We start from the raw sequence: 11,213 nt of genomic DNA on the forward strand, positions 1-11,213 counted from the left end.
GATGCCCCTGCTGCTAGACCTGGAACAGAATCAAAAGGCACAACCTGTCCAAGGAGGGGAATGTTTTCGAAGGGACTTGGGGATCTTGTTGCTACTTTGGGGTCCCATGCAGGAGAATGAAAGAGTTTTGTGTGCCAATGCCATCTCAACCCTGCCACATCCTCTCTTCAGACATTGATGGTTTAACAGTTAAAGCACCTCCCCTAGAGCCCTGAACCTGTGTCCCCACGTCACCCACCCCAGCCCATTGCCCCTCCCCGCTGCGGTCCCGGGTCAGAGGTCCCACAAGGAGCCTCTAGCTGACACTCACTCAAGGTCTCCTTAACACACTTGGCACAGACCAGCGGCAACGGGAAGCTAGAGTTCGATGAATTCAAAGTGTTCTGGGGCAGACTGAAGGCGTGGACAGTATGTAGCCCGGCGAGCACACAGCACCCAAGGGATCGTACAAGCCCAGAGCAGAAAGCAGGGTTCTAAGAGACCGAAGTGTTGCCAGCTGGGGATTTTGTGTTCAGGAGGGCAAAGGGAAGAAAAAAGAACGGTATTCCAGCATTTATTGCTGACATTACAGCCAAATCTCAGTGCCACTGACCAAATGAAAATAACAAAAGGGCCCGCCTTCCTCTGGAGAACCCACCCCAGCATTGCTGCCCCGCCCCTGTGAGGAGTCTCACCTCCTGAGCTCGCTGCCCCCCAGTTACTGCCATCGATGGTCCGGGAGGGGGCTCTGTGGTCCTCACTGCCTCTGCTGTCCTCCCACAGAGCCTTTTCCTCCAGTGTGACGCCGACAGGTCTGGCACCATGTCCTCCTACGAGCTGCGCACCGCGCTGAGAGATGCAGGTATTGAAAAGCCCGGATGTGGGCACAGGCTGCATCCAGGTGCCTTATGGTGGCCACCTGCCTCTCCGCCCACCTGAGGAGGGGGCTGCTGTCTGTCCTTCCGAGCTGACGCTTCTTCAGGGCTCAGAGCCAGGCCTCCGACTCAGCATCCCTCACTCACACCAGGGCCCATGCTTTAAACCACCGTGCAGTATGGGCAGGAATCTCTCAAATGCACCCACCAAGGATGAACTTAGCCTGACCCCTGAGGCCTCTCAGCTTCTGGCCAGCACCTGGCCAAACAGAGTTAGTTACGTGTGTCCCTTTGGTGGCAAGCTGCAGTGCGTCCAAACCTCTAACCTCTGGTTTCCATCGCCTGGTCCTGGGTCAGGGAGGAGCCATCTGCGGCCCTGTTTCTGGCTTTGTCACCAGTGGTCTGAATCCAAACTGGATGATTCACTCACAGTTTATACCAGGCTTCCTGCAAGAAGGGTGGGTTCTGGGTGGAGTAGCTGCCATGACTGAGTCTCTGGGGGTCGCCTGTCTTCCACGTATAGCTGAGCTTTGGGCAGTCACCGCAGCCCACAGCCCGGTTTCACAGGCCTGCCCCCTGCACCCTGCCAAAGCTTGTCATCTGGTCCCTCCCAAGTAAACCAAGTATCTGGAAGCACAGTCAGCTTCCTGGTCTGATAAAGGGACAGGATATATGAAGTCAGGACCGTCTTGTGTCCTACTCAAGGGAGATAAAAATAAGATGGTTCAAAATGTGGAGAGTCCCTGGCTGGTTGGCTCAGTGGTAGAGCATTGGCCTGGTGTATAGAAGTCCTGAGTTTGATAGGAGAAGCACCCATCTGCTTCTCCACCCTTCTCCCTCTCCTTTCTCTCAATCTCTCTCTTCCCCTCCCACAGCCAAGGTTCCATTGCTGCAAAAACTTGGCCCAGGTGCTGAAGATGGCTCTATGGCCTCCACCTCAGGCGCTAAAATGGCTCTGGTTGCAATGGAGTAATGTCCCAGATAAGCAGAGCATCACCCCTTGGTGGGCATGCCAGGTGGATCCCAGTCAGGCACATGTGGGAGTCTGTCTCTCTGCCTCCCAGCCTCTCACTTCATAAAAATACAAAAAAAAAAAAAAATGTGGAGAGTGCCACAGATGACAACTTGTTAGGGAGTGGAGACCCCACTTCTAGGCCAGAAGGACAGAGGAGGGGACAAGGGGAGCCCTTCAGAGAGGAGGGATGTGACCTAGTCTTTCCTACCCCAACTTGGAGAGGGTGGGGAAGGGGAGGCTTCCCACTGAGAGCAGCCAGGGACCTGGATGTCACCGACAGCCAGCACCCCTGTGTGGGTGCCAGGATCTGTGCTCAGTGTCGGGCTGGCCACCTCCTCTGTCTGGAATCAGGCTGAGGAGGCAGGAGAACCCTGGTGGGCTTTTGAGGAATACTTTGAACATTTCCTGGAAAGTGAGCATGGAGATCTAAATGAAAAGGGGACAATATCATCCCTGAGGGCAGTGGTTATAAATCAAAGTGTTAAATATTGATCTAAAAGGAACTTTACCTCCCCTCATTTAACCAATGAGAAAACCAAAGCCCAGGGAAGTGAAACAATGGCCCCTGGTCAGAGCAGCACGAGGCTCAAACCCAGGCGCCTGCCCCAGCCTGGCATCCTCACTGCCAGCGTGAGGTGAATGGGCCCCTGCACCCTTACATCCACGGTGGGCACTAGCAACCCTTTGGAAAAATGTGATTTCTTCTTTTTCTTTTTCTTTTTTTTGATAGAGACAGAGAGAGAGTCAGAGAGAGGGACAGATAGGGACAGACAGATAGGAAGAGAGAGAGATGAGAAGCATCAATTCTTCATTGCAGCACCTTAGTTGTTCATTAATTGCTTTCTCATATGTGCCTTGACTGGGGGGATACAGCAGAGTGAGTGATCCCTTGCTCAAGCCAATGACCTTGGGCTCAAGCCAGTGAGTGACCTTGGGCTTCAAGCCAGCGACCATGGGGTCTATGATCCCACGCTCAAACCAGTAACTCCGTGCTCAAACCAGCAACTCTGCACTCAAGCTGGTGAGCCCGCACTCAAGCCAGCGACCTTGGGGTTTCAAACCTGGGTCGTCTGCATCCTAGTTTGATGCTCTATCCACTGTGCCACCGCCTGGCCAGGCACGCGATTTCTTCTTAAATTTTATTTTCAATTACAATTGACATTCAATATTGTTTTGTATTAGTTTCCGGTGTACAGCATAGTGGTCAGAAAGCCATATACTTTACAAAGTGTTTCCCCTGATGTTTCCAGTACCCACATGGCCTCATACACAGTCATCAGGGTAATATTACTATATTCCTTCTGCTGTACTTACAATCCCATGACTATTTTGTAACTGCCAATTTGTACATCTTAAGCCCTTCACCTCTTTCACCCAACCCCCTCCCATCTAGCAACCATTAGTCTTTGCATCTATGAGTCTGTTTCTATTTTGTTTGTTAATTTCTTTCTTTACATTCCACATGTAAGTGAAATCATATGGTTTCTGTCTTTCTCTGTCTGACTTATTGCTCATAGCATTATACTGTCTAAGTCCATTCATGCTGTCACAAATGGTAATATTTTATTCTCTGAGAAATTTCTAGAGCTTCCACTACACCAACACCTGTGGGTTAAAATGCCCTTGGGAAATGTCCACTCACTGCAGGGGTGATGGCTGGAATCTTATAGCCTAGCAGGAGCTGGACATGCAGCTGGACGTAGACTCGGACATAGAACTAGAAAGAAGGCTGACGGGAATGGGGCTCAGACACCACCCAGCATTGAGTTCCCCCAAATGAGGTGTCCTGAAAAGTCAGCAAGACATAATGGAGGGAGGTTGGTGTCCAAACCAAGACCAGGAGCACATTAACCCTTTGAGTAGTACAAACATTCATGTACGTCCTCGTGCCTCCTGATCATCCAGGGTACGATAGTACAAGATTTTTATTTTAAAAATGTGTAAGGCAACCTTAAGAAAAAAAAGGCTATTGTATGTTCTTCTTGTTTCCATAAATTGATTATCAAACAAACATGATTTTAAGTTAATAAAACTGGAATTGGAACTGATTTCATTTTTTGAAAAAGAAACTCACTTCTGGGGGTCAGCAAGCATGGGAAAAGCTCACTACTCAAAGGGTTAAACTCAGAAGAAACAGCTGCGACTTCACCTACACACACACACACACACACACACACACACACACACACACACACTCTGTCACACTGCATTCAGACCGGGTCTGAGAGTTCCCTGTCCACTGGTCAGCTGACTGGCACTCCCTGATGGTGTGCCCCTTGGGACCCAGTTGTGTTGTCTCCTCACTGTCCCCACAGGCTTTCAGCTGAGCAATCACCTCCTGCAGCTGATCGTCCTCAGGTATGCAGATGAGGAGCTCCAACTGGGCTTTGATGACTTCCTCAACTGTCTGGTCCAACTGGAGAATGCCAGCCGTAAGTGTCTGGGGGGCTGCATGTCCTCAGTCCCGGGGGAGAGTCCACCTCCCCTCCATCACATTTCAGGAGCATGAGAAACAACCTGCCACAAATCATGACAAAAACAGGCCCAGAGAGCCGTCAGCTGTGTCTGTGACGTGCGGGAATATGTGCATCTTCCCTGCAATGCATCAGTTGTAACAGTCGTTCCCTGTATTCAGTCAATGTCTTTGTGGGAGGATGACGACAGGCGGAGATGAGAGGTTCCTGCCTCCGAACTGAGCAAGAACCGGTTTCAGGTCAAATCCCACCATAACACACAGAGTCAAAAGGGTCTCTCTCTTTCTCTCTCTCCATCATGTCTTTGTACAAGTAAGCCCTAGACCTCAAACAGGATTTGCTACCCCAAGAAAGGAGAGAGTTTATGTGCAGGTGGCCTTTGAGGTTTATTGTCGTATTGCCGCAAAATTGAAGCTGATTGAAGTACGTCTGGGGACTTGGCACCTGGCAGCCACCAAAGGGGTGCCATCTGGGCAGGTGCACAGGGCCCCACGCCCCCGAGGGAGTCTGCACTTGGTTTAACACTCCAGGGTCACCATCTTTACTCTTCATAATTTTTGAACAAAGAGCCTATGTTTTCACTTTGCACCAGCCACCCACGATGATGCCAGTCCCATCAGCATTTTCTAAGGTGTGTCACTAGGTGACTCCAGGGCTCTGGTGGAGCCGCAGCAGGGTCTGGGCTCCTTGCTTCAAGCGTGCTAGGGCTCCCACTGCTTCTTTTGTGACACTGGGAACACATGTATTGCTTTTTGGGAGCGTGTCTTCATGGACTGTAAGCTCCCAAGGACTGTGTATAATGGATAAGGCGTGGGCTGACAGTGCTGACTTGAGAGAAGTGAGCAGGTCCTAAGGGCCTTCAATGTCCAACCAGGTGGGTTCCAGTAGTCAGTGAGTAGTGCGTTTTACAAAGACCCTCCTGAAAGACATTCACTTATTAGACCTACAGGTTGGTCAAAAATGACCTAATAATTGAGACTTGATGGCTTCTCTCTCTCAACTTCCCTTTTCCTTTCTTAATGCCCTCGGGCCCGAGCCTTCTGGGTGCTCAGCTTGCTCTTATAATCGAGGGATGACAGGGAGAAGGTGCTTTGGGCTTATCAGCACCTACCTGGGATCCCACGCTTTAGATTCATTGTCTGGAGAACTTTGAATAAGACCACGGATTGTTTTAACTTTTTGTTCTAGATATTTTTAATCAGACTCTTAAGTGTAAAGAATAATCATTTCCCATGAGCCTTCCCTCCACCTGTGCTTCTCAATCTTAGCGAGACGTTACAATCCCTGAGGGAGCTTCCCAATTTTGATGACCAGGTTGTTCAGTAGACCAACTGAATTAGAATCTAGGGGGAGGCACACCGTGTCAGTGTTTGTGAAAACAACCCAGGTGGTTCCAGCGCCTTATACCCAGCCTCAGTAATTGTCATCATATAATCTTTCCTAAACATTACCCAACACATAACATTTTTTTCTGAATTATTTAATGACAGATCTAAGAAATTTGGTCCTTTCATCTGTAATTATCTATCACAAGATAGACTTGTTTTTAGCATAATCATCATGCAATTTGCATACCTTACAAAATTCTCTGTAAGTCCTCAACGTCACCTAAGACCTGGTCCATGCTGAAATTCCACAGGTCCTCTTTTTACATTCTCCTGGTGGTCTCAGGATCTGCTCACTGCATTTGGCTGTTGGGTTCTGTCTTGTTTATTCTATGACAGCCTCCTCCCCCTTTTGTTGTTTCTAAAGGTCCCAGGTGACTGTCAGGTGAAGCCAGGGTTGACTGGCTTGCCCACTTCAACTAAGATAGGAGACTGAGGCTGAGAGAGCAGAATCACTGTCTCAGCATCTGGCTGAGGCTGGCTCTCCCTCCTATCCCGGCTCCTCCAATGTGTGGGAGCACCTACAGTGCTCACTTCTCACAAGGGGCTCTCAGCTTTCAGGGCGCATGCAAAATTTCATGTGCACATGATATTATTCTGGGAGTAGGGCCATGGATTGCAAGGGATCTTAGCCCAAAAAAAAGTGAAGATGGGGAAATGTTTTGGATTCAGGAACTGGCTGGATGTTGTAGATGACGACGTGTGCCACCCAGTGCTGAGGTCATCAGCCTCTTCCATTATAGGATTTCAAAAGGCTACCTCCTGCCATGGAGAGAAATCCCATCAGGGCCTGAGCTGGGCCTGTGAGACCCATGCTCACCACCAGGTGGAGTAGCTCCTTCACAGGCTTCCCGGAAGGCCCTCGTCCTGGGCAAAAACTAAGCCTGCGGAAGGAATGGTTCCTGCAAAGATGTCTTTCTCATGTCTCTCCCATCAGGAGTGTTCCAGGCTCTCAGTACGAAGAACAAGGAGTTCATTCATCTCAACATAAATGAGGTATGACCAAGCCTACCTTCCACTTAGGAATCCAGCCCGGCCCAGGCCTGGAGTCCACACTCCATAAACGTTTGCTGAATGCCCGATTGCCTGTGAGGGTTAACATTTAGCTTTGGGGGTAAAACAGCAATCAGATTGCTAATAGTTTTGATGTACTGTGCATTTAGCAATCAATGTAATTGTCACAATAGTCACATGAGCTAAGGACTAATAGTATCCCCATTTTGCAGAAGTGGAAAATGAGGCATAGAGATTAGTCCTCAGGAACAGAGTGAGCTAGCAAACCCTGTCTTCTTCTTTTTCTTCTGCCATGTGGGCTCCTCAGCCTGCCTGCCTTCTACGTTCCAATGTTCCCTCCCCCTTGCTCATATCATCCTGTGGTCTCATGATTCTTGGCGTGTGTGCGCGCACACACACCCATGTATAAATGTATGCACACATTTGAGGAGTGCAAACTCCTCAAAAACCCTGCAAAACACACAAGTGATAGCAATTACAGGGGCTAATCACAGCAAAATTGATGGTGGGAGAGCGTGATGGAGTTTCAGAGGCTTGGAAGAGGCATCCCAGATGCAATTGCCCTCTGCACGCTGCCTAGCACGATCTGACAACCAGCAGCATGGGCACCACCTAGCAGAGCTGGTTAGAAATGCAGTGATTACAGGTAGCAACACTGTGTCATAAGCCTCAGAGTTGCTAAGAGTTTTGATCTTATTTGTTTTCAGGGCAAAAAAGAAATGATAAGTATGTGTCATGATAGAGGTGATAGCTAACACTACTATGGTAATCATATTGCAGTATATAAATGTGTCATAGCAACACACTGTGTTCCTGGAATGTGGGCAATGTTCTATGTCAATTATATCTAATAAAAAAGAAGCATCGAGTACCAAGCCTCACCTCAGACCTGCTGAGTGAGATCTCACTTTAGCAGGACCCCCAATGATTCCTAAACACACTGAAGTCTGAGAACTCTGGTGAAACCCCCTCCTGCCCAAAGGCAGAGGGGAGATCATGGGACATTTTCCTTCAGTGGTTCCTGTGATTTCAATTTCCCACATTTTCCTTTCTGTCCCTGTGCCTTTCTGTCCATCTCTGCTCTCCTTGGCCATAACGGTAGGAAGCCAGGCAGCCCCTGTCTCCTTCCCCAGCTCTGAGCAGTTTTTCCCAGGCTCACACCGCACACATCAGCTCACTTCCAAACTCACTAGCCACTTTGGATTTGGGTACCATTCATTGACTATTCCAAGATAAAGAGGTGGATGACAGTGTGTCCTAGTCCTGAGATGGAATTTTCCTCCTCCCTCTGCGCTGATTTTGGTCAATCAACCTCAGTTTCACCATTTGCTGAGAAATGTAAGCCTTAAACTTATACCAAAAGTTTGGTTCATAGTAATATCATAAAATTTGAAAATTTATTTATGTTGACTTGTCACTAATGTTCTCATGTTTGTATCCCAGGTCCCTGGATACATTACAAGTTCACTGACACTAGAAATTGGGCATTTCTTTTCTAGCATTCTCTCCTGTTTTTAACCTGCCCGACTCCAGCCACACATAAGCATCTCCTGGGGAGATTTGCAACCCCAGTGCCCTGGCCGTGCCCCAGACCAACTCAATCATTCAAATCTCAGGTGTGGGGATCCAAGCATTGATATTTTAAATTTTCCCTGGTGAGTCCAGTGTGCAGCCAAATTCAAGAGCCACTGTTCTGAATGCCCCTTCCTTCCACCCAAGATACAGATTTTCTCAGCCTGAGTTGACCTCACCTGCGCCTTCTCTGCTAAAAGAGTCTTCCTGCACTGAGCTGTCTTCCATCATCTGGACCTTGGTTCATGCTCTGCTAGGGAGGACAGAAAGGAGAGAAAAAGATCCCCCCATGAAATTATGTCCCCCCCCCCATGTCACCACGTGGTGATAAGACAGTAGTGGGCAGAACAGGCAGAAGGCACTCAGGGTGGAGGAGGTGAGGAGTCACGTTGTGCAGCTGCTCCGTGCTTCCCTCTCCACAGCGCCTCTGTGATGGAGGGTCAGCCCTGTTCAAGGTGGAGGGACCCCTCATCAAAGAGAAAAAGGCACTTTATACTGCCCTGCCCTCGGGGACCCAGGAGGCTGCGTCTCCATAGGGAGAAAGCACATTTCACTCTCTCTCTCTCTCTCACCTTTGGCACTTGGCTTGACTCGCTCAGAAAGGGAAATTCAAAGTACTAAGACTTTTTTTCCATGTTGCACGTTGAGGCAGAAGTCCATGTTTGCAGGCAAAATGGTCACATGGAGGAGCTCCTGTGACATAAACCGGGACCGTTCCTGAGGCTGGTAAGGAAATGGAGGGGTTTTACCAGCCCTCACCTCTCTCTCTTCCTTTTTCTTCCCAGTTCATCATCCTGACAATGAACATCTAAGGCTTCCCCGGTGAGATGCAGCCAGTCCTGCTGGGCTATGAACTCCAGCATGTGTGCTGGTGCAGAGCCATTATGCCCAGGGCCCAGGGGCATCCCTTTCTACTGCTGAGCCCTCTACTCCTCCACAACCCCCACAGCATCCTGGTCCGGGAAGAATGAAATGGCTCTGCCATGCTGTCTGACTGTATGCTGCTGCTTTGTTAAATCACTGCCCCAAGCTGGCTGGTGCTCCTACCTGCGCCTCTCATCCAGGCTCAGACATCCCAACCAGTTTCTTCCTCCACTTCCCCAACCTCCTCCCATTACTAATTATTCCAAGTTCTAATATGCAGAAGTCTGACTTAATGTAGCTTCAACCATTGTATTCAAATATCCTGTAGAGAACAATGGTTTTATAAACATGGATGTGGCCTGAAAGGAGAAGGAAAAGGCGTGAGGACATAATTAAGCATGTTGTCCATCGTAGCTGTGATTCCTTACCAGGGCAAACATCAGGGGACTCTGGGTGCTTACTGGTAAGAGTGGAACAATGTGAAACTCTTTACCCCTCCTCTGAGAGCTGGCAACGAAAACAGTCTCTGTCTAGTCTAGACACCTCGACAGGCTTTGTACCCAAAGCTCTTGGGACAGAAAAGCCGAAGCAATGTTATTTCTCCCCAGGGAGTCCAGATCCAGGTCAGACTTGATTTCATTCATCTCCACCATGGTGGGGAAGAAGCATGAAGAAGCCACACCTGGCTCCCCTGACACTGAACAGGAAACCCCAGCAAATCAGACTAATGGGAAATAAATGATAAGACATCAGCTCAATAAATGCAGGGTTGCACTTTCTTACTGATAGACTTGTGGCAGATGAGGTGGCACTGAGGAGCGTGCAGAGGGAAGGAGAGAGAATGTTGGCATGAAGGTCAAGTTAAAAATGGAGCATCATCAGAACTCTGTCCCCTGACTAATGACTAAAGATGACAGAGCAGCAAGTCCCCCCCTCACTTCCCAATGCTTACCCGAGCTTACCTAGCAATGGGTGCAGGATTGTAGTAAAAGGTTTTTTTGTGGGGGTTTTCTTGTTTTTTTTTTCTGAAGAGAGAAACAGAGGCAGAGAGACAGACTTGCATGTGTACCCGACCAGGATCCACCCAGCAAACCCACCAGGGGGCGATGCTCTGCCCATCTGGGATGTTGCTCCATTGCAACTGCAGCCATTCTAACGCCTGAGGCAGAGGCCATGGAGCCGTCCTCAGTGCCCAGGCCAACTTTGCTCTAACAGAGCCTTGGCTGCAGGAGGGGAAGAGAGAGATAGAAAGAAAAGAGAGGGGGAAGAGTGGAGAAGCAGATGGGCGCCTCTCCTGTTTGCCCTGGCCAGGAATTGAACCTGGTATATCTACACATCAGCCTGATACTCTACCACTGAGCCAATCAGCCAGGGCAAAGTTTTTAAATAAACTGCTGATATGTGCTTATTCCATTTCCATTTCCATAGAACTCCTAGAAAAGGCAAGTCTATAGAGACAGAAAGCAGGTCAGTGGTCACCTGGGGCTGGAAGTGGAAGTGGGCATTAACTGCAAACAGCATGAAGGAACTTTCTGGAATGATGGGAAGTTTTAAAAGTAGATTGTGGTGACAATTGCACAACTCTATAAACTTTCTAAGAGACATTAAAAGCATTTGCTTATAATGGGAGTGTTTTGAGTATTTAAATTTCACCCTAATAAAGCCATTAATAAAATATACATGATCTGATCATCAAACATGGCACTGGCAGACGTACCAACAACCACCTCCCAGAACCAACGTGGATTACAAACTAATTTTAAGAACCATCATCTGGAAAAACCAACTTTGGACTAAACTAAGAGGACTTCTCAACCAAGGAACACTGAAGAACCACACCGAGACTGTTAGGAAAAGCGGAAACACGGAGAGGGCTGCCCAGCTCCCCGGAGCGAATGGCAGCCGGGAGAGACTCGCGTGGCGGGAAGTGAGTTTAGCAGAGAGGGGAGGGTCCTGAATCCCAGGAACAAAGCCCCAGACTGCAGCCCCAGAGCCTCGAAGAGGCATATGGACAGTATTTCCAGTATTTAGCTGG

General features: G+C 48.9%; 1 protein-coding gene across 2 annotated transcripts in view; it reads left to right on the plus strand.

Annotated features, from left to right (window-relative positions):
* LOC136401231 (calpain-9) overlaps positions 1 to 10,809 on the plus strand; it is a 41,369-nt gene extending 30,560 nt beyond the window's left edge. The window contains exons 17-21 of one of the 2 annotated variants that reach the window (XM_066379128.1): positions 340 to 408; positions 763 to 841; positions 4,185 to 4,301; positions 6,666 to 6,724; positions 9,100 to 10,809. In XM_066379128.1, coding sequence (XP_066235225.1) covers positions 340 to 408; positions 763 to 841; positions 4,185 to 4,301; positions 6,666 to 6,724; positions 9,100 to 9,126 — 351 coding nt within the window. In that variant the 3' untranslated portion in view covers positions 9,127 to 10,809. The remainder of the gene's footprint in view (positions 1 to 339; positions 409 to 762; positions 842 to 4,184; positions 4,302 to 6,665; positions 6,725 to 9,099) is intronic. The other variant, XM_066379138.1, reaches the window with a different exon arrangement.
* Positions 10,810 to 11,213: the final 404 nt, after the last annotated feature.

The sequence above is a fragment of the Saccopteryx leptura genome, chromosome 1, assembly GCF_036850995.1.
Source record: "Saccopteryx leptura isolate mSacLep1 chromosome 1, mSacLep1_pri_phased_curated, whole genome shotgun sequence".
Classification (NCBI taxonomy): Eukaryota; Metazoa; Chordata; class Mammalia; order Chiroptera; family Emballonuridae; genus Saccopteryx; species Saccopteryx leptura.